Raw genomic sequence first — 21,313 nt, 5'->3', positions numbered from 1 at the left:
GGGCGGAGCCACCCCGGTCTGCTCCGACAAACACTCGGCGTCGGAGTGAAAAGATAGGTTTTTATTCATCAAAAGTTAACAGCAACAGGCACATATTAAAATGAGTGTGGCAAAGCCGTTACAAATGGCTTTACACCGTGAAGCTTCCTCCCTCAAACGGCCGTTGCGACAAACTGTAAACAGAATTAAAAACAGTCTTACAGTAAGTAACCGGGGAAATACGAATGAACTAAAAGAAGCACCAATTTCTCTCAAACTAGATTTACAGTTGTGCTTACTGTACAGAAAACGATCGAAAACAAATTACAAAAATGGAATGTTTTCAGTTTAAAATTAGTCTTTAAATTTTGACCTACAAAAACGTCTCCTTTTCACATCGAAAGGCCCAGCGACGGGTCACGTTTCACCACGGGAGGGACAAGAAAACGATGCACTTTCAAATCAAAACAACGAGTTTGGTCACTTAGCTTTGTGCATAGTTTAAGGCATCTGTAGCGTTTTGTTACAGCTCCCGCCTGCCCTCCCTCCCTACCCGCTCACTCGCCCCAAGGTGTGGCTGCTCATGAAATTGTCACATTCTAAAAGAATAAATAAAAGTTGCTGTTTAAACTCGCCTTCCCCTCCCTCCCACCCCGCCCCCCAAATCCCCGCAACACGCGTACACGCACGCACACACGCATTCCCCGCCCCCCCCGGCCCCCCAACACACACACACGCACACACACCTCCCTCTCTCACTGCAGCGAAAGGGGCATTGGTTTGTACCCTTGTTGGGAAGAACACAGTCTCCCACCCCACGCGATTGCGGTTTGGCATTACCCTGAGCTGATGGTGTTTGGACACGTTTCTTCTCTCCCTCGCGCGTGGAGGCAGCGTGCGACGTCTCCACCGCGGAACGGCCACTCGGCCAGAGCCCGGGGCTTCCTCCCGCCACCCCTTCCCCCCCACCCGACCCCCTCCCCCCGCTTCCAAGCGGGCATCCCTCCCTCTCGCCCCGGGGCAGGAGCTTGGCCGGGCCCTGGTGACGGCTCGGGTCCCGACGTGAGCAACAAAGCTATGGCGAATGGGAGGCTTCTGTGGCATCCAAAGAAAAGGGGGGCGGGGTGGGGCGGGGTGGGGGAGGTGGTAGGGGGGAAGGAATCCCCCAAACAGGACAAAAGCTGCAGTCTCAGACCGGATCTCGGAGATTAAAAAAAAAAACCCGACGCTAGTGGTTCCTTCACCATCGTGCTCCCAGGCAAAGTCAGAAACGACAGTTTCCAAGTCAATTTGTAAACATCAAGTCTCACCGGGGGCAGCGGGGAAGGGGGCGTTTCACATTGGGCAGCCGGGAGGGGCCCGGGCCCGGCCGCCCCCCTCCGGCCCTCCCGCCTCAGCAGCCCGCCCGGCCCCCCTCCCGGCGTCTTCACTGCTCCGCCCCGCCCCGGGCTTCCCCCGCAGCCAGATATTGCTCCGCGGTCGGGGCCGGGAACTGAAGGGCGGGCGCCGGCGTGGTTGGGAAGGACTCTCGGCCGGCCGCCGAGGGCGCGCCCTCTCGCCTCCGGTGGCCGCCGGGCCCCCGGGAGGCCGCCGCCCCCGCCGCCCGTGCGGTCACGACAGCCGGTTTTCCTGAGGTAATAAGTCAGAGTCCATCTCCTCCGCGGCGGCGTCGGGGTCGTCGCTGCCCGACTGCTCCCGCTGCATCCCCTTCCAGCTGGCCTTGTTCAGGCCCACGTGGCCGAGCATCGTCTGCGAGAGTCGCGTGTTGGAAAAGCGGGCCCACTCGGCGAACAGGGGCTCCACTAGGTAGGTCATGAACCCTGCCGGAGGGGAGAGGGGGGAGGGAGGAGACAGGAAGAGAGGGAACCGTCAGGCCCGAGGGGATCGGGTCGCGGGCGCCGACGAGCCCGCCTTGGGGACCAGTGACACGTCGAGGTCCGGCCACGCCTTCTCCCAAGAACGGCTCGCCCGGACGGACGGTCCAGGGAGGGCCCGCCCTCCCGGCCCCTGCCGCCCGGCTTGGCCTTCCTGGCCACAACGGGCCCCGAACCTGGTCAACGGGAGGGTCGTGTGCACGAGTGGAACTGGACGCGTCATACTCGCCTCCCGGAGACCCTCTGGCCCCTAGAAAGCTCGGACGCGGAAAGGAGCGGCGAGAGACTTCTCCCCAGTCGCGTGCCCACACCACACTTACCAATCTGGATGTTGGCTATGGATTCAGTCTGCCGGTCACAGAGCGGGCTCACCCCCAAATGGTATCTTTTTTCAATGTCCCCTTCGGAGGAAACAGAATAAAAGAAGCAAGTTAGGGGTGTGAATTTACCTCGTGGACTCATACTTGCGCAAGCCTGGTCATCAGAAAGGGCAAACAGCTCCACTGATCCCCACTGCAGCTCAATCTGTGGCTTCCTGCCCAGAGACCCGTCTCCCAAGGAGACGATTCAGCAGGCAGAAAACACAGGCAACAGTGTCCCAAAATTGCCTCAAGTCTTTTTTTAAAAAAAAAAAAAAAATTCAATAGAAAATGGCTGGGGGTAAAGGAAGAGCTCCACCACTTCTCTCCAAGATGGACAGGATGGGATCTGGGGGCTTCCGGGGACTGCCGGTCCCACGTCAGCCTCTGCAAGCCCAACCCCACCGGTAGCGTCAATCCTACTGATTGTGGCCTCACCTTGGAAAGCCAAGGACCGCTGTGTAGATGTGGTCTAAGCTTGTTTGTTCCGAACAAAGCCACCTTGGAGCTCATGGCTTTTTAAAAATAATAATAATACTGGTATTTTTTTTAAGGGCTTAGTAAGTACCAGGCACTGTTCTAAGCATAGGAAGATACAAGGTAATCAGGTTGGACACAGTCCGTGTCCCCCATGGAGCTCACAGTCTTAATCCCCATTTCAAAGATGAGCTAATTGAGGCCCAGAAAAGTGAAGTGACTTGCCAGAAGTCACAAATCAGACAAGTGGAGGAGACAGGGTTAGAACTCAAGTCCTTCTGACTCCCAGGCCCCTGTTCTACCCACTAGGCCACTCTGCTTCTCCACTTCCAAAATAAAACTTCTTGTTTCACTCCAAGTCTGTCTTTGACCGCTGGGAACCACGCAACCTGACTTCTCAGGCCTGAGGATTTACCAAGACCCTCCCTACCTCGCACACGCCCCTCCATCCAAGAAAACACAAATCCCCGCTTCCGCCTTAATTTACCTTGATGGAAGAATTCCTCCGTTACTTTTTCACTCCATTGTTTGCTCAGTTCCCAGGTCCGGCAAGGATTACAGATATCGGCACATTTCAGAGCCATCTAGGAAAGCCAGCGTACAACATTAAAATCACTAGGCAAAGCCCAAAGGCATCTTCCGCCCAGCCGCCACAAGGGGTTGGACGCCGAGCCGGCCCGGTGACCTTGCTCGGAGCAGGGGAGCCAGCCCCACTCCTCAAATGCATTCATCTCTACAGTTGAGATGTTTTTTTCACTCCGTGCCCCGGGGTTAGCCATCTCAGATCTCACTTTTGAAACCTTTAACCTAACCTACTGCACACATATTCCCTTTCGGCCTCTCTGACCACACCTAACCTCTCCAGCTAGAGTTTAAGGGTGGCCATCCAGCCCAGGAGACCACCCTAAGGGTTCTGGGCAACTCAATGAGGGGTAACACAAAACACACGCAGGAGGAGCCGAGTCAAACACAGCTGCCACCCCACGGTGGGTCTGGGAGGCTGAGGATGTGGCCCAGGAGCCGTGGAGGAGGGAAACCGAGGAGCAGCAGCCCCTTGCTTCCCCCGCCACTCTCGCTGTAAGAAGCCAGTGGGGGCCCTGGCCTCCACGCCACTCAGCGGGGGTAGAAAGCGGAGCCACTCTCCTCTCAGCAGTGCCAAAACCCACTACGCTTCCAAGGCTGCTGGCGGGGAGGGAAGATCTGAGCGAACTCACTTCCGTCCCAATTTAAACCCACTCCCTTTTGCCATGGACTCTGGGAACCGGTCCCAGAAACCCAGCAGACGTTTAAAGACAGCTGACAACTCTAGGTTGCACGCTTCCCCCTTATCTAAAGGGCTGGTCATCATCGGAAGGAGAGAGCCTGTTCTTCACACGACCATTTCTGACGCTTCCTGGTCTCGTATGACCTTCTAGGTGGTTACAAATTGACTGTCGGATTATTTATTTTCTAGTTGCTGATGTCAAACTGGCAAAACTCTAATCCCAGGGGTCTTGGCTTTTGGCTTCTTCTGAAGTTGGGCTCAACATTTCAGACTGTCGGCCTTTCAGGAATCCCACAGACCGTAACAAGATGAATGCCACAACTGCCAGTCTCTTCGATTCTCTGAGATGTACAAGCCTCCAGTTAGGCGGCATTTAACTTCAGATAACCATTTCGTCTCCTGCAATGCTTTGCCTTTTCCAACTCAAATCGCAAATAGGACTGATTCTGTTCTGAATATTCTCCACACACCAAGCAGAACGCCCTGTCCCTAGCAGATGCTCTATGAATATTAATAACGACGAAAAAAGACAAGAGGAAGAGATGGGGTTATTCCACATTCCATGCTTCCTAAATAGCACTTTTTCCCCTGAGGAGATAGGAAGAAAGGGGTGCATCGCCCAAGCTCACCTTCTAACTGTGACTCTCCTTCGACTCTCTCATCTCTGTCCCCTTGTTCCCGTTTCTTCCTTGCTTTAGAACTGCTTTCCCTTCCCCAAACCTGTCAACCCTCCCCATTTTCAAATCCCTCTGAAAATCCTAATATCTCCCAAAAGCCTTCCGCTAGCACCCCAGTTAGTACAGGCTATCTGCCAACCCTACAACATGCGTATTTACGTCCAACCAACCTCAGCACTTCATTTTGTATACGTTTATTCAACTGCGCCTTCAAGCACTCATTCTGATTAACTACTTGTATATATTTGGTGTATTTTTTATATCTGTCTCCCCTGTGTGGGCTCTCCGCGGGCAGGGAACACGTCACTTCTTTTTCTCGTTAATTCTCGCTAAGCCGATTGTCTTAGAAATTGTCCAAAACCTTACCTGTAAAACGAAATGACGGTGGCGAGGATCTTCTAAACACAAATCTCCTCTGTCCAGATGGGACCGGAACAAGGAGAGGTACTCGTTCTGGCGACTGATGTCTGTGGCGAGAATCAAAGCACCTATCTGGTTCTCCATTTGCTGCCTGAAGTTAAGAGGCCGAAAAAACACAATCCCTGAATTCCAAAAGGGTTTAGAAAAGCCAACACAGTTCCACATTTTTCAAACTTACAAAGCTTTGGAAAGTCTGAAGATCAGACTATTTTAATTTTTACTTAAGTAGTGGTGATGGGCGGGGAGGAGTCCACGTTTGAAAACGGTTCATTTAAAATGTACATGAAAATCATCTCGCTTGGGACTTGAGGCTACTATGATCAATTTCTGGAGCCCATTCAAGAAAATAATAAAAGTTTCCCAAGCCAAGAAAGACTTCAAATCTTGATCATAAAATGCATGCTCACGTCCCTTGGCTACGTAACGAACAGCACGAGACGGCATAAGGTACGTGTGGGTGCGTGAGCGAGCACGCACCTATCTGTGTGAGATCAGTACCAGTCGCCAGGTTAAAACTATGCATCCAAACTTCAAATGTACCAAACCACTTAATAATGTTGGTATTTGTTAAGCGCTTACTATGTGCAGAGCACTGTTCTAAGTGCTGGGGTAAACACAGGGGAATCAGGTTGTCCCACGTGGGGTTCACAGTCTTAATCCCCATTTTACAGATGAGGGAACTGAGGCACAGAGAAGTTAAGTGACTTGCCCACAGTCACACAGCTGACAAGGGGCAGAGCTGGGATTCGAACTCATGAGCCCTGACTCCAAAGCCCGTGCTCTTTCCACTGTGCCACGCTGCTTCTATCAAGTAATCGTCAGGCAATAGTTTTGACATAAAACGTAACAGTCCCTACAGTGGCCCTGCAACGTACCTGTTTTCTACTGGCAGATGTGCAAATAAACCAGATTCTCGCAATAACCCCACCGCTGATCTCCAGTGGTGATTTTCTAATACTGAGGTATTCTACAAGCAAAATCAGATCACTGAGTTACTGGGTAGAACTTGGGAGTCATTTCCAAACCAATCTCATGCTCAGCAGAGAGCGCGCCCAGGTCACGCTCTCAGGAATAAGAATGCTGTCAGTCGATGGCTCACAGTCATAGTGGTAGTCATTCAAAACACAACGGCCCTGGCTCGCGAAGGCGGATCAACGTTCGATTTGGCTGAGGAACGGCAGCGCTCACCTTGTATAAAGTTGCTAGGTAATGGTTCGTTTTAATAAGGAAAGGCTGGTTAACCCCTGGGTGATCCAGATCGTGAGTGGCAGCTGCGATTAAACTGAGCAGGACATCCCACGGAGTTACAGACTTGGCAAGCTGTAATTTGACAAACACGCAGGATCAGTCGCTGGGATTAAAGACCGGAAAATGGAATCGCTACCCTAGCTACATGTCGGCTAATGACGGCTATCTTTTCAAACCACAGTTGAGAGGCACAGTCAGATAATACTCCTAGAGAACAGTAACTACAAAGGTTCGTTTTGGATCAGCCAAACTAACAGGAAAAATGTAGCCCCCTCGGTACTGAGCTGCCACCTAGGAATCGGGGGCAAAGCAGGCCTAAGAGACACGATTTTTCACATCATCGTCATCATCATCAATAGTATTTACTGAGCACTTCGTGTGCAGAGTACTCTACTAAACACCTGGGTGAGTGAAATACAACAGAGTTGGCAGACATGTTCCCTGCCCACAACAAACTAACAGTCAAGAGGGGGAGAGATATTTATATAAACCAATAACTTAAAAATTCGCATAATCAAGGAACGATTTATATGCCCAATTTCCTGATTTACAAGTGGTTTTCTTGAAACAAAAACCTCATAATCACAACAATGACTACTCAATATGTTTAGTTTTGATCCATTACCAGCTAGAATCAAAATGGCTTTCAGAACTTTTGACAAGGATCATTACATCTTTCAAATAAGTTTCACAGTTCTTTCATATTAGCGATGACCAAGGGCATAAGATAGATTTCTTGGGGAAAAAAAATTTAATAACTATTCCCTGAGATCATATATGGTGTCGGTGTCCGAAAGAAACCCATAGGGGTAAAAACGGTAAACGGTGGGTTGATGAATTCTGAAGGGTTTAGACATGACTGTTCACCAAATCCACAGTACCAGGAAAAGCAAGTTGACCAGCAGGTCGAGACAAATATTTAAAACCCTACTTAAAACTCACCTCCTCCAAGAGGCGTTCCCAGACTGAGCTCCTCTTCTCCCTCTACTCCCTCTGCCATCCCCCCTTTACCTCTCCGCAGCTAAACCCTCTGTTTCCCCTTTTCCCTCTGCTCCTCCACCTCTCCCTTCCCATCCCCACAGCACTGTACTCCTCCGCTCAACTGTATATATTTTCGTTACCCTATTTATTTTGTTAATGAATTGTACATCGCCTTGATTCTATTTAGTTGCCATTGTTTTTACGAGATGTTCTTCCCCTCGACTCTATTTATTGCCATCGTTCTCGTCTGTCCGTCTCCCCCGATTAGACTGTAAGCCCGTCAAACGGCAGGGACTGTCTCTATCTGTTGCCAACTTGTTCATCCCAAGCGCTTAGTACAGTGCTCTGCACATACTAAGCGCTCAATAAATACTATTGAATGAATGAATGAATGAAAATATAAGGAGATTAACAGGGGGTGGTCAGTTTATAACCGTCATCACCTCGGGAAGGTGGGAAGGAAGAAATCATCCGTCGATTCACATAGCGTTTAGATAAATTCCCAATGTTGGGTCCAAAATGGGTTATTAAAAAGAAAAGTCAGGTGTAACAGGTTACTCGAGAGAAAAATCAGGACATTGGTCACATCTGTTCGTAACGGCCAGTACAGGTGCAAGAAGGACAGCTGTCTATTCTTCTACAATTTTGAAAACTGGATTGCATTACTATAATTTAACATCTATAATAATAAGAGTAACAATCCCAGTCCCGAGCACAATGCTTCGCATCAACAATGGACTCTAGACATGAGCTCGCTAAGGGCAGAGAATAAGTCTGCTAATTCTCTCATATTATACTCTTCCAAGTGCTCCGCTCATAGTAAGCGCTCAGTAAATACCACTAACATACTGTTGAGCAAACTGCCTGAGATTTAGGACACATCCAAGATTCTCAAAAACAAGTGTTGCTGATTCAGTTATGGGGTGGGGAGTGGGGTGGGGGGGGGGGGGGGGTGATGATCCAGATATAAGCTCCTTGTGGGCAGGGAGACCAACTCTGCTACCCTGTACTCAGTACAATGATCAGCACATAGCAAGTGCTCAATATGACTGCTTGGCTGGATTGGTCATTGACGTCAGCTCCTCACCTAAAGGTGCAGGGGGGAGGGGAAAAAAACCCAGAAATTGCTAGAACAGGTAGAAACATATTCCTGAGGAGGCTACCCCTGAGGGAAAATTAATCTGTTTAAATACCAGGTACGCAGCTGACCACAGAGGAGGATTTGGATAAATTGAGGGAGAAAGAAGCCCTATGGCCTATTTTTAAGTTAGAGGTCATACTGAGTCACCCTGGGACAGGACATCTAAAGATCAACAGTAGTTTCACCCTGGCAGCCCAAAAGCCTAAGAAAAGGATCCAGAAGGAGTGAACCAGAAAGCTGGAATTTATCAAGCGAGGTTGAAGAAGTACAGCAGGAAAGTAGAAAGGATCCCAGAGGGGAGAGTGTAGAGACAGGGAAGGACATCCTGGATCCTAGGTCTGTCCTTGATAGTTATTTGTTGTTAAGATGATTTCGATTTTCCACTCAAAGCCAATTAGAGTTCTAACCTCGGTGTCTGAATTCGGAAAGGGTTTCTTGGTTGTCGGAGAGATGTGTTTGCCTGGGAAGCTGCGGTTGTGAGAAGACTACGGTGAGACTAATTGTGGTTTTTGCTGCGCGCTTACAATGGGCCAGGCACTGGGGCAGAGACAGGATGATCAGGTCGGACACAGTCTCCATCCCATACTGGGCTCCCAGTCTAAGTAGGAGGGAGAACGGGTATTTCTCCAAGTTTCCTGCAGCTGGCCTCCGGACAGAGGGTGGCTGGCTGGCCTCCAAATGACCCTCTTGCTGTTTGGGGGAGCTTCCCTGACAGCCTGGCCTACGGAGTGGAGACTAGGGATTGACTGGCTCAAGTCCCCTATCTGCATCCATTCCTAGAATGGAAAAACTAGAGAGCTTTGGGCCTCACGGACCTGCAATGGGTGTCCAAACTCTCCTACTGACTGAGAATGCCCCAGTGCCACAAGGGCCTTTCATCTAGTTTTTAGATTCTTCTCATATCTGGCTTCTCCACCACAATCCTCTCCTGCTGTCTAATTGTTCTACTGCTGCTGCAGAATAAGCCCAGGAAGGGAAAGATCTGGCTGAAGTCCGACAGGAAGAAATCAGTGGTGAAAAATTCATTTTTTAATCAATTGTGGGTTTGTTTGTTTTTTATTTCATCCATCTCTTCTAATCAAGGAAAATCAATTTAGGTGGACAGGGTATACTGAATGTTCGCATTCACTTTGGAAATGTTACTTGAGTGAAAAATAGTATTTAAAATGATAAATGTGAATGTGTACAGTGCGTTGTATATGTCAGGAGCTCGGTAAATACCACTGAATGAATGAACAAACACGTGACCTCATAAGTGACGGCCAGTCCGAATTTGACTGTCGATTTCTAAAATACAGGGTGCATAGCTTAAGTCCCACACTGTCACAGTTCTACTAACTGAAGACAAACCTTAGGTGTCAAAGATCCTGAGAAGAAACTCGGTAAGGTCAGTACTCAAAAGTAACGGAACAACATAAAAGAACCTTACCTTAGGTTCTTTTAAATAACAGTGCATGGCCTGAGTCACGTCCGCAGCGTGAACTGCATTGTGATACGGATTTTGACTGTGGTAGTCTTCTTGAATCATTACTTCAAAAAAAAACAAACAAAAAGAAACAGTGAATAGGTTTAGAAGGGAATACAGAGTGACAATCGTAGACGTCTGACCAATTTATGCATTTCAAATGATGACAGGCGGACAGCGGACATTTTAAAACTCAGAAATACAAAAATCAGTTTATATTTACTAAGGTTAAACACAATCCACGGGAGAAAAGAATAGAGGAAAACAAATGCCCATATTCCCAACCACTCTGCTGAAGAAGCATGGAATAAATAAAACCACTTCCATTCCGGTTTGCTGGTGTGATCTCGGGAGCATTTCTGCCCTTTGCGTTTACCGGGGAAGGGGACTAATCGGCGAGGAGAAGGAAGGCAGAAGAGATGGAAAAGTGGGAGGGGAGAAGGGTGTAAAGGAGGGGAAAAAGAGGAAAGACTCTCTTATTTTGCCCTCTCCATCCTCTTTCTCCTCTGTACGCCCTTGCCACTTCGGCCCTATGCCAGTTTCCGGAGTTACGAGCGGCGAAGGGCTCAACGACCGCCACCCGCATTGTGAATGGGCCAGGACAATACTGTTCTTCCTCTGTCTCCAGTTCCCCAGAGCTGGCATCAGCATGCAGGCCAGGGCCAGGGACACAAGTCCCCGGCTAAGCTCCCCAGGACTAAGTTTAGAATGGCTCCTGCACCGTCAGGCACAGGAGCATTCACTTTTCCACCAGGATACTCTGGGCGAGGACCCAAGAGTAACCACCTGCACCTCAGCCCTGCACGGCCTGTGGTGCGCCCTCATTACAACTGCCCCGATCCAGAAATTGAGGCTGGAACCTTCTGAAAATGGAACAGGGAAGAGGCCTGTCCCCAAAACTGACAGACAAAAAGGGGGGCTGGGAGTCACCACGGGTGATTGGACGAGCTCCATGTGAACCACAGCTCAAGATCTAAGTTCCTGCTCTTCCTATGTTCAAACATCTCGTTCCCACACTTTATACGGGAATTTAAACCTAAGAGGGGAAGAATAAAAGGCTTGAGCACAACTAAAAAGTACTTTTTCTTTCCTAGTTTTGAATGCATTTCCACACACAGGATTAGGATATATTTCCATTCTCATTTCAGTGGCTTGATACTAATATCACTTGGGGACCCAAAATTCCCACTGTTACTCTCTTCATAATCTTGTCTGGGCTGATCTTATAAGAGAGGGGTGGTGTGGGTGGGGTGGAGGCAGCCAGAGTTGACCACTCTGTGGGGGTGATAGCCCCCAAAGCCTTTTGCAGTGGGCTTCTAGCCTCATTCATCCCAAGTTCCTGACACCTCCTGGAGTTGCCAATCACGGCTGCAAAGACCCAAAAGCCTTTTAGCTCTTCAAAGCCTGTCCTCTTCCAGTCCACGTTCCCCCTAAAATCCCCGCTCTCCTTATGATCCCACACTTAAAATGAAGAGCTCCTACCTAGGAGGACAGCAGTTAACACTACAATGAAAGGCATTACCTTCAGAGAAACGTTTCTCTGCTCCAGAGTATGATTTACAGGATACTATTTTTCCAAGATGCTTGTACTCACTGGTAGGGACGAGCTGCAAAGCTCTCTGGGATATGAAAAGACTACATTTGGCTAGGGCTGCTGTGCTTGTATTCGTGGCTGATTTCAAGACAGCCTTTAGGCACCAAATACTCTTCAAAAACAGCAGTCGTCCTCCCGATCGCCGCCACGCAGGCTCAGGCTGCAACGGCTGCTGCGCCCGTCTCCCAGCACGCACTGCTCTCCTACCACCTTAAAACCCTCGCCTGCCTCCCCTTTTTCACATGCCTCAGTTCGGGTCTTCACGCAGCAACTGCCTCCCGGGGAATCATCTTAACTTCCAACCTCAGCACCCATTCAGCCCAGAAAGGCTGTGTTTCCACAGACACTGCCTCAATGCCAGGGACCGGGCAGCTGGCCGGGGCCGCCTTGCTGGGGAACCTATCTTGCCACCTGATGACACCGCTCAAATTGCCAGAGGTACACCTAGGGGATAGGCCTCGGAGCCAAACAGAAGGCTGGATACTTCCTTTTTATCCAACTTTGTCTATTAATTTCCCAAATGGTACACGCCACTCGACTGGCTTTTTTTTTCTTCTGACCATCCACGATGGGACGGTGCTGTGCCAACTTAGCAGAATCTCGGGACCGTGTTAAATTCCAGGTTGCCGACGAGTCGCGGCTGAATCGAAACCTCTGCTAGTCAAACACACTGGATATCAAAACCAAACAAGTCTCCGTGCATATCTGGTAATCACCCCCACACCAAACAGGGTTGCTCACCTAAAAATCTACGAAGTTTCATCATATCTAAGTGGAAGTATTCTATTAGTCCATGAAGACTGAACAAGTGGAAGGTTAAGCTCACTAGACTGTTTCCTAAAAAAAAAAAAAAGAGAGAGATGTCGGATACAGATGAAACAGAACAAAAATGAATAGCTTACATTTATAAATTAATGTTCTCATTTATATTTAATCCAGCAAATAAACAGGCATTTCCATAACTGAAACCTATAAGGATGGGCTACTTTTAAGTTTTTCCACCTCATTTTTTTTTCCAGGTGCAAATTTGGGTGGAAAACTTGTATCCTTAAATCTCAATTTCAAGGAAAAACCAACTTGGAGTTGTAATTTTCTTCAAATGAAGAGAGGTGGAGGCAATTCTTTTTCAACACATGGTTTCATTTTCAGAATGAGAAAGCAGCAATGAGACAGGTGGGCTCCAACAAAGTAACTTTTTATCATTATCCCAAATTGAGGATATGAATTCAGGGCAAAGAGTTATTCTAAATTATTTTAAGTGGCACACTTAATTAATCAAAAGCAGCATGGCAAAGTGGATAGAGCACAGGCCTCGGAGTCAGAGGGACCTGGATTCTAATTCCAGCTCTTTCACTTGTCTGCTGTGTTTCCTTGGGCAAGTCACCTGATTTCTCGGTGTCTCATCAGTTTCCTCCTCTGTAAAATGGGGATTGAGACTGTGAGCTCCACATGGGACAGGGATAGTGTCCAACCCTATTTGCTTGTATCCACCCTTAGAACAGTGAGTAGCACATTTTTAGGCACTTAACAAATACCATCATCATTATTACTATTATTGATAAAATGCAGCCCAAATGAGATCAGGAAGTACACTCAAATGAATGCATTTATTATTTCCCATTCTGAGTTTAAAGTGTTTAACTGGACGAAAGCTGGAGCAAGAATCTAAAGGCCGGTGAGGCGTGGCCTGAGAATAAATGGGTTGGCTGGACCAGGAAGAGTAGAGTGCGGAGGCAGAAAGAGAGACCTCCAGAGGGCATCAATTACTCAGTGGCATTTATTGAGTGCTTACTGTGTGCAGAGTACTGCGCTAAGCACTGGGAAAGGTCTCATACAATACAGTTGGTAGACACAAGCCCTGCCCACAAGGACCTAACAGTGTACAGGAGAAAGAGACTTTACAATCAGTTACAGAGAGAGAAAACTGTACAATTTAAGGATACTACAGAAGTGCTGAGGGGCCAAGGTGGTGCTTTTATGCCAACTCTAAGCACATGTCTACACCAGGTGACCATGGCACCAGCCTGGGAAGGTTGTGTCTTGTTTTTTTAATAGAATCTGCCCGTTTCTTATCAGATCAAACATGGCCTGACCCGTTCTCTCGTTAATAAATGAGGCCACGGTATTTGGAACGCTTTGCGCAATTGAGCCTGAAGGGGTTGGAAAATGCTAGCTGAGGCTCAAGCAAATAAGGAAAACGTTGGAAGCGACTGCGATACACTGCTTGGGGTGGCATTACGGACTAATAGAATGCTGATGATAATAATACATTTATTTTAAGAGTTACTCTGTGCCAAGCACTGTACTGAGTGCAGTGGCAGATATGAGATGATCAGACTGAATAGAGGACCAATCCCCCACGGGGTTCACAGTCCGAGGAGAAGGAAAACCGGAATTTCATCTCTAGTTTACATATGAGGAAACTGAGGCACTGAAGTCATGTGATTTGCCCACGGTCACACAGCAGCGGGATTAGGACCCAGGTCCTCTGATTCCCAGGTCGTTGCTCTTTCTACCAGGCCACGCTGTTTACAGTATGGGGAGTGAAGACTGTCAGCCAAAAGGGCAGAAGTGTCACAGAAGAAGGCCCTGGTGGAAATAGGAGAACATCTCCTGCCCACAGGAAGGCAGCAACTGCAAGAGGGAGGTTCTCTTGCCCAAACAGAGAGGTAACTTGCTTCCAGAAGTGGCCTCGGCAGAAAGACAGAGATGGGGAGGGCTGCTTTCCCAGGACTGGCTTGGGGAATGTGGCAGGTGGCTTCAGCAGGTTGGCTTGGTCTGCATGGCAGAGGTACTGCCAATGGTAAAAAGGCACCCAGAATGATGTCACCCAGATTCGAGGCAAAAAAACCCCTCAATAACCTCTTGAAGGAGTTGCTATAGTTTTTTCCAAGACACGTATTTTGATATGTATTCAAGAGCCCAAGACTGTGTTCCTCTGAAAGGGGTGTTCTATTTAACTACACAACACAAATCAAAATAAGGAGTTTATTTACAGCAACCCTTCCTTCGCGTATATAAGAGAGAAGCTGACTTTCTCAAAATATATGCAGAAATGACGGCATACACGAACTGGGCTGAAATCTCGAGAGTATACTAAATTTTCTCATTTTCCCACCATAAACTTGGTGATAATGAAATGTTTCAAAATGGACTGTCTTTAATCTAGGTAGAGTACCCAGTGTAAGACCCAACGATGCTTTTCACAAGGTGACGAAGGTAAATAGTGTCGGCTGCAGTAAAGGGCTGGATCTTTGAATTCATGCACGTTGGCTGTAGCGACTTCAACTTTTTATACTAAACTTGACTCATCAGAGATGTCTGGTTTTCTAAAACTCCTGCAGATGCCTCAAAAGTGTCTGGCCAATCAACCCAAAGAGTGATCAAAACCCTCTCTAGACTGTAGGCTTGTTGTGGACAGGGTTGCTCTACTGTACTCTCCCAAGCCCTCAGTCTAGTGCTCTGCACACAGTAAGCGCTCAATAAATATAACTGACCGACGGAGATGTCGTCAGAGACTCGGCCAGTACCGGGCTTCTTTTCCGGGCTCCCCACTGGTTTCCAGCGGTGTTCCCAACAGCCTCCATTTAGGGCAGAGGCATCAGGGTATTAGGGAGCTCACCTTGGCTGACACTGAACAGTGCCATGATGACAAGCCAGGTACATGAAATGGAAGGTGCTTGGATGGCAATTAGGCTTTTTGAACAAATTCTTTTGTGTGTGACCGGAGGAAAATTGTAGTGATTATCCATCCTCTTGTTAGCATACCTCTCCAAAAAGCAGGCTAAAAGTAACCGGGTTACAAAGCCAGGGACAAGGCTACATTTTCCTAGGAGTTAAAAAGGGAATCCTCAGCCAACACAGGAAATTCACTTTCCCAGCGGTTCTTCAAGAACCCACTGCCTGGCAGTGGGCAGATCAGAAGACATTCCTATATTCATATCCGGCCATACTATTCCACTTCCGGGAAACTGGAGTGGGCTGGGCTCCGCAGTGTGTGCTTACTGACAAAGCCATGATCATATTGCTCATAATAATAATAATAATTACGGTATCTGTTAAGCACTATGTATCGAGCACTATTCTAAGCGCTGGAATGTAACGATAATGAGAAATGAGGCCCTTTAAAACACCTATCACCCACACATATTTTATAGAAAATAGTTACTTCTATTACATTGTACTCTCCCAAGCTCTTAGTACAGTGCTCTGCACACAGTAAGTGCTCAATAAATACAACTGACTGATTAATTGTAACATCGATTTTCTAACAGGTGAGGCTGTGGGTGGCTCACTCCTTTGACAAACTACAGCTGCACATCATGGAAACTGAGCTACAGAAACAACCAAGTTACTTTTCAAGTGCTTTTGAGAGTACACTCTTTGAAGGAAAGGAAAAGATTTCTTTTAATAATAACGAGAACTGCAAGACCAGGGAAAGAACAACAAATTCAATCCTTGAATCTGCAGGTAGGAGGGCAGACTGATCACCCACCGGTAAAAATTCATCCTTGGAAAATTAAGGTTGCAAGTTTAAATGTTTCCCTCAGTAACTGCAAAACTCTATGATTACCTAGGAAAACGTAAAAATGGAGACAGATAAAACTCTGAGCATTCAAAGAAGGACCATCTGAAAGGCCTAACGGGCACAGATTAAGAAATCAACATCCCCAAAAGAGCCTTCAGGTACAATTCCCAGAAATGTTTACAGGACACTCAATTTTATGGAAATGGGAATCCAAGCATTACTCCATCTAGTAATATGGTAACCACATATTACCATATTGGTAACCACAGACCAAGCTCACTCCTCCAACAGAGACTGAATAAAAATATTCCATTCCCATAACTGTCACATATTGGGCATCTATCCATCAACAAGGGAAGCAAAAACTGGGTTAGAAAACAACCTCAGTCACTTAATTCTATTTACTTTCGGGCTCAACTATTGTACATTCAACTATTTCTGCCTATTGACTCTTCAGTTAGGATGTAAGATCCTTGGAGGTCAGGGATCATGGCTTTCACTCCCTTGTTCTCCAAACACCCTGTTAAGTGCTCAGCTTACAGGCCAGACTCAAATATTGTGTTGATAAGACGAGAGGATATTTGTTATATCCCCACAAAAAAGTACTTGTAGATTGCCAGAGTATCTGGAAATTCTATCCGTTTAGAGGACCAAGTAACCAGGGGAACTCAGTCCATGCTGCAGTCATAAGCTTGATCAATCAATCAGATCAATAGTATTTATTGAGCGCTTACTGTGTGCATACAGGTTACTTAGTGCTCTGGAGAATACACTACAATCAGTGCTTATAATAGTGTTGGGCTCATAAACGTTTAACAAATACCATCCTTTTTTAATACAACAGAGTTGACAGAAAAGCTCCCTACTCATAAGCTTACAGTCTAAAGAGTGAAATGGGGCCTATCACTTGTTGAGCAGAGGATGGACCGCCAAACTTCCCTGCCTTTGCCAAAAAAGCCATCTTGGGGTGAAATGGCATTCTTCTGACTATGAAGGAATTAGTCTCCCAGTTTACCTGGCTTCTTAAACATGTTCCTGACACCTCCCCTCAAGCCAACAGAAAATCTGAAGCCTCACGATGTCTTGCTGTCTGCTACCTTGATCAAGACTTTTAAATGAGGGGGCGCAAAGGAAAAACAAAAAATCTGCTAGACGCTCTCTGAGGCTGAACTCTTGCCCTGACATCTTTACTGGGAGGTAGACCGAATTTGGAACAATTCAAGATCCCCCGGAATACCAGTCCCGGCACCTCCAAGAGGCAAATCCACTAATATGGTCAACTACTGAAAGCTTGAACAAAGTTTTTAAGAGTCGGTTAAAAAAAAAGAATCCACTTACCATTTGTTAATCTATCAAAGAGAAAGATATCAAAATTCCAGTTTCCAACTTTTTCCAGCATACACTGAAATCAAAACCAAACATTCCCATTGAAAATTAATTCAAACAACATTCTCAGGCATTTGCACACCTTCCATAGCAAAGGGAGAATTGAAAAATGATTGATTGGCACTAAAATAGGGTACTAAACTCCGTGTTCTCTTTCGGCCATCATTTGGTCTAGGCAGTTCAGAGAAAAAAAAAAGAATCAAAATGACTCAGTTTAAAAACTCATCACTTAATTTTCTTTCATTAGGGTTAGCTCTACATGCAGCTTAAAGCCATGGAATTATACGAATGCAGTCAAATTCTAGGCATTTGAATGAACAGGCATAAAATATTAATATAATACCCCTCTTCCAATTGGGATTCTCATTTTTAGCTTCTCTGATAATTCTGATCAAATGATTAATAGTCATTTACAGCTTGGAACAGTTACCACTGCGATGACATCTAACTACAGAAAACAACTGCAAAGACAACAGCAAAAGGTTTCGGGCCACATTGTATCTGTCCTCCAAAACTGGGATTCAAAGACAATATTTAGATGGCCTTGAACCCCTTTTTCATTTTATCTTCAAGATAACAGATTGATCTGTTTTACAGCCTGTGTTAAGACCAGTGTAAATTTAGAATGTAATGTATTTGCAGTCATTTCGGCCGGGTTAATAAATACTTGTAAAGTGAAACTACTCAACGAACGTGGTTTCTAGCCCCATAAATACAGCCCAAGCCTTAGAGGGTCTGTCAATTCATCCAATGGGAGTTAATAGGAGGAGGAAGTAATTTTTGCCAAAATCTTTCCAGGTGATTTTATCGGACTAATTTAGAGTTAAGACAAAATACTGAATATCTGTGTCCTCCTAGCTCTCTCATTTGGGTACCTTATGATAAGGACAAGTACTATGCTTACCAACAACAGCAACAGATATTTTCACTAACTCTTGGGTATTAAAGCACTCACACCCTCAGTTTCTGCTTAAATTGAGAACATTTAACTTAGGGATATTAAGAAGACGACTACTATGGCTCTTGGCAATTCCACCTTTATAAGACGCTCTACTGAAAGCAATTTCCCAGGGTGGGGTAGATTTAAAAAAAAAAATACATGTGTTAGAGGCACCCAATAGAGCAAAGCACAGAGGAAAAAATATTCTGATTGAATTTGTTCTAAAATTTTCCCTCAGTTCCAACAGAAGTTTTACCTACCTTGGCTTGTCCATTATAATCGTCATCTAAAATGTTTAAAGAACTTGAAACTGCAATACCGCGGAAAAAGCGAGAGGATCTAAAGTACCGCTGGAAACTTAATAGCCTTCTGATATTCCTTGCAGACACGGAGACTTCAATTTCAGAATGTGCTGGAGAATAAATAAAAAAATGAGTCAATATTCAAACTCAAAACAAGGTTTCCAGGGGAAAACCATGCTCACTCTCTACTTCTACCAGTACTTTATATTCTAGGGGCCATTCTTTACTCTAACTCTCTAATTAATTCTATTTGTACGCCAGAGTTGCTACTTGACTTTTTACCAGGGCTACCTCCACTAATAGTTTAAGTTTCCAACTAGCCAAGAGACTGTGCGTACTCCTTGCTCCATAAGTTATTTTCCATTGGAGCACAAGTGAACCACAACTTTCCAATTCCAATATCAACAGCACTACTTCCCATTTATTTACCTTTCAGGGACACAAAAGAAAATGAGATTTGTTAAGCATATTAGGTGTCTCCTTCAGCCAATGAATATAAATATCTCAAATGCATCCTATTGAACACCCTCCAAAAAAACATGCTAAATTACATTACCAGAACAGCAGCAGCGTTTCCCCTCAACATTAGGAAAGCAGCGTGGCTGGAAGTCAGAAGGACCTGGGTTCTAGTTCTGGCTCTTCCACTTGTCTGGTGGGTGACCTTGGAGAAGTCACTTTCTCTTCATTTCTGAGTGACAATAACTCTCTCAACCTTCAAAGCCTTATTGAAGGCACATCTCCAAGCTAATAAGGCCTTATTTCCTTTTCTTCCACTCCTTTCCACATTGCCCTGATTTGCTCCCTTTATTCATCCCACTCCCAGTTCCACAGCCTTTATTAACATACCTGTAACTTATCTTAATTTCTGTTTCCCCCTCTAGAGTGTGTGCTTGCTGTGGGCAGGGAATGAGTCTGTTATATTGTACTCTACCAAGGGCTTAATACAGCGCTCTGCACACAGTAAGCGCTCAAAAAATGATTGATTGACAACTTCTCTGTGTCTCACTTACCTCATCTGTAAAATGGGGATTTAGACTGTGAGCCCTATGTGGGACAGGGACTGCGTCCCACCTGATTAACCTGTGCCTACTCCAAAACTTAGTACATTGTCTGGAACACAGTAAGCACTTAACCAATACCATTAAAAAAAATCAATTTGTCTAAGACCTGTTCCCTGGTTCAAGATTTATCTTTCCAAAAGGAAGATGCCCCACATTTCCTTCAATAGACTGACCCAGCCAATTTACAAGGGAAAGTTTCTTTAGCTTAGCCAACGTGATAAAGCAAAACTTTTGAAAAGGCTACTATGGTAACTCTGTACAGAAGTCAAGAACCAGAGAGTGACTTGTCTAGGTGTCATCTAATCCATGTTTCTCTGTCCAGCTAACCAACCAAGGCAGACTGTTGGGAAATTTAAAAATCGTGTCAAGAAAAGTGATTGGCAAAACATTAGTTTAGGATCTGGCAACTTTACCGGTATACTACTTTGCCCTCTAGAGATTTACAAACGAATAGAGGGGGGTAGGCTGACAAATTATATACAGAGAGGAGGGGAGCAGGAGAAAGAACAAGAACAATCACTGAATAATTAAATGAATATTCAACTGAACATCTATGTGTAAGTAAGAGTGGAGGACGGGTATAAAAACATGGGCTAGTACTAGGAATCAGCTCTTCAACACATAATGTCTCCCTAGAAGTTTGAGGACTACTTCCCCGAAGCTGGAAAAACAACACGGCTTGAGATTCACAGTTCTCCGAACACAACTAGGCTCTTGGTCTGACTCAACTGCTTCAGACAAGAAGCTTCATGTTTCAAAGCTGGATTTGTCAACCAGTGCATGTGGGCATCATGTTGCAAAGACTGCTGATGTTGTCAGAAGGGGGTGTGTGGGGTGGTGGGGGAGTTGTGGAGGGCATGGGCCTGCTCTGCTCCTGTTATGACAACAACACAAATAGCTCTCCGGAGCACTAGACTGGACCCCCCACCCTGCCTCCCACCCCAATCCCATACCACAAGCTCTCAGAGCTGGCTTCCTCCAATGAGCAAAATCAACTCCCCTTGGACTTGGGACTCGAAGACTCCCCGACTCAAACACCAATCAAATCAATCAATCGAAGGACCTGAGTACTAAACCCAGATCTGCCACTTGTGTGAGCAGAGCAAACCACTAACTTCTCAGTGCCTCAGTTATCTCATCTGTAAAGAGGGGATTCAATCCTACTTAGACTGTGAACCCTACATGGGAAATGGACTGTGTCCAACCTGATTATCTTGCATTTACCCCAGTGCTTAGTACAGTGCTAGGCACATAGTGAGCACTTAAGTACCATTTAAAAAAATGGTATTTTTTGTGCACTCTCAGTACACAGTACTAAGTACTTGGGAGAGTACAATATAAAGCCCCGTACCAAATCCTCAGTCTGTCCCTAACCCGTTGGGCGATGATCCTTGAGAAACTGTTAGGAAACCATTTATCAGGTTAGTAGGAAGAGCCAACTCGATCCTCACATGGAATTTCCATGTAAGAATTCCACCTTGCCAATTTTCCCCTTAATTCAAAAGAAATTCAACCTAAAAGAGCAGGAACTGACAAGGAGAGGAAGGGATGCAGAATAAACAGGAGCTCGGGCAGAGCCTCTCTAGTGGGCTCTGATCATCTTCATGCCTGACCTCA

General features: G+C 46.2%; 1 protein-coding gene across 4 annotated transcripts in view; it reads right to left on the bottom strand.

Moving 5' to 3' along the window:
• Nucleotides 1-1,214: 1,214 nt before the first annotated feature.
• Nucleotides 1,215-21,313, bottom strand: part of PDE7A (phosphodiesterase 7A) — an 86,672-nt gene continuing 66,573 nt past the window's right edge. For all 4 annotated transcript variants that reach the window (XM_029069905.2, XM_007667029.3, XM_029069907.2 and 1 more), the window contains 10 exons: nucleotides 18,594-18,745; nucleotides 17,346-17,409; nucleotides 12,221-12,316; nucleotides 9,850-9,950; nucleotides 6,239-6,370; nucleotides 5,926-6,017; nucleotides 4,997-5,141; nucleotides 3,177-3,273; nucleotides 2,174-2,254; nucleotides 1,215-1,799 (listed from right to left, as the gene is read on the bottom strand). In XM_029069905.2, coding sequence (XP_028925738.1) covers nucleotides 1,591-1,799; nucleotides 2,174-2,254; nucleotides 3,177-3,273; nucleotides 4,997-5,141; nucleotides 5,926-6,017; nucleotides 6,239-6,370; nucleotides 9,850-9,950; nucleotides 12,221-12,316; nucleotides 17,346-17,409; nucleotides 18,594-18,745 — 1,169 coding nt within the window. In that variant the 3' untranslated portion in view covers nucleotides 1,215-1,590. The remainder of the gene's footprint in view (nucleotides 1,800-2,173; nucleotides 2,255-3,176; nucleotides 3,274-4,996; nucleotides 5,142-5,925; nucleotides 6,018-6,238; nucleotides 6,371-9,849; nucleotides 9,951-12,220; nucleotides 12,317-17,345; nucleotides 17,410-18,593; nucleotides 18,746-21,313) is intronic.

This window comes from Ornithorhynchus anatinus, chromosome 7 (assembly GCF_004115215.2).
Source record: "Ornithorhynchus anatinus isolate Pmale09 chromosome 7, mOrnAna1.pri.v4, whole genome shotgun sequence".
Lineage (NCBI taxonomy): Eukaryota > Metazoa > Chordata > Mammalia > Monotremata > Ornithorhynchidae > Ornithorhynchus > Ornithorhynchus anatinus.
The sequence above is the reverse complement of the archived record's forward strand: the minus strand, read 5'-3'. Positions and strand labels throughout refer to the sequence as shown.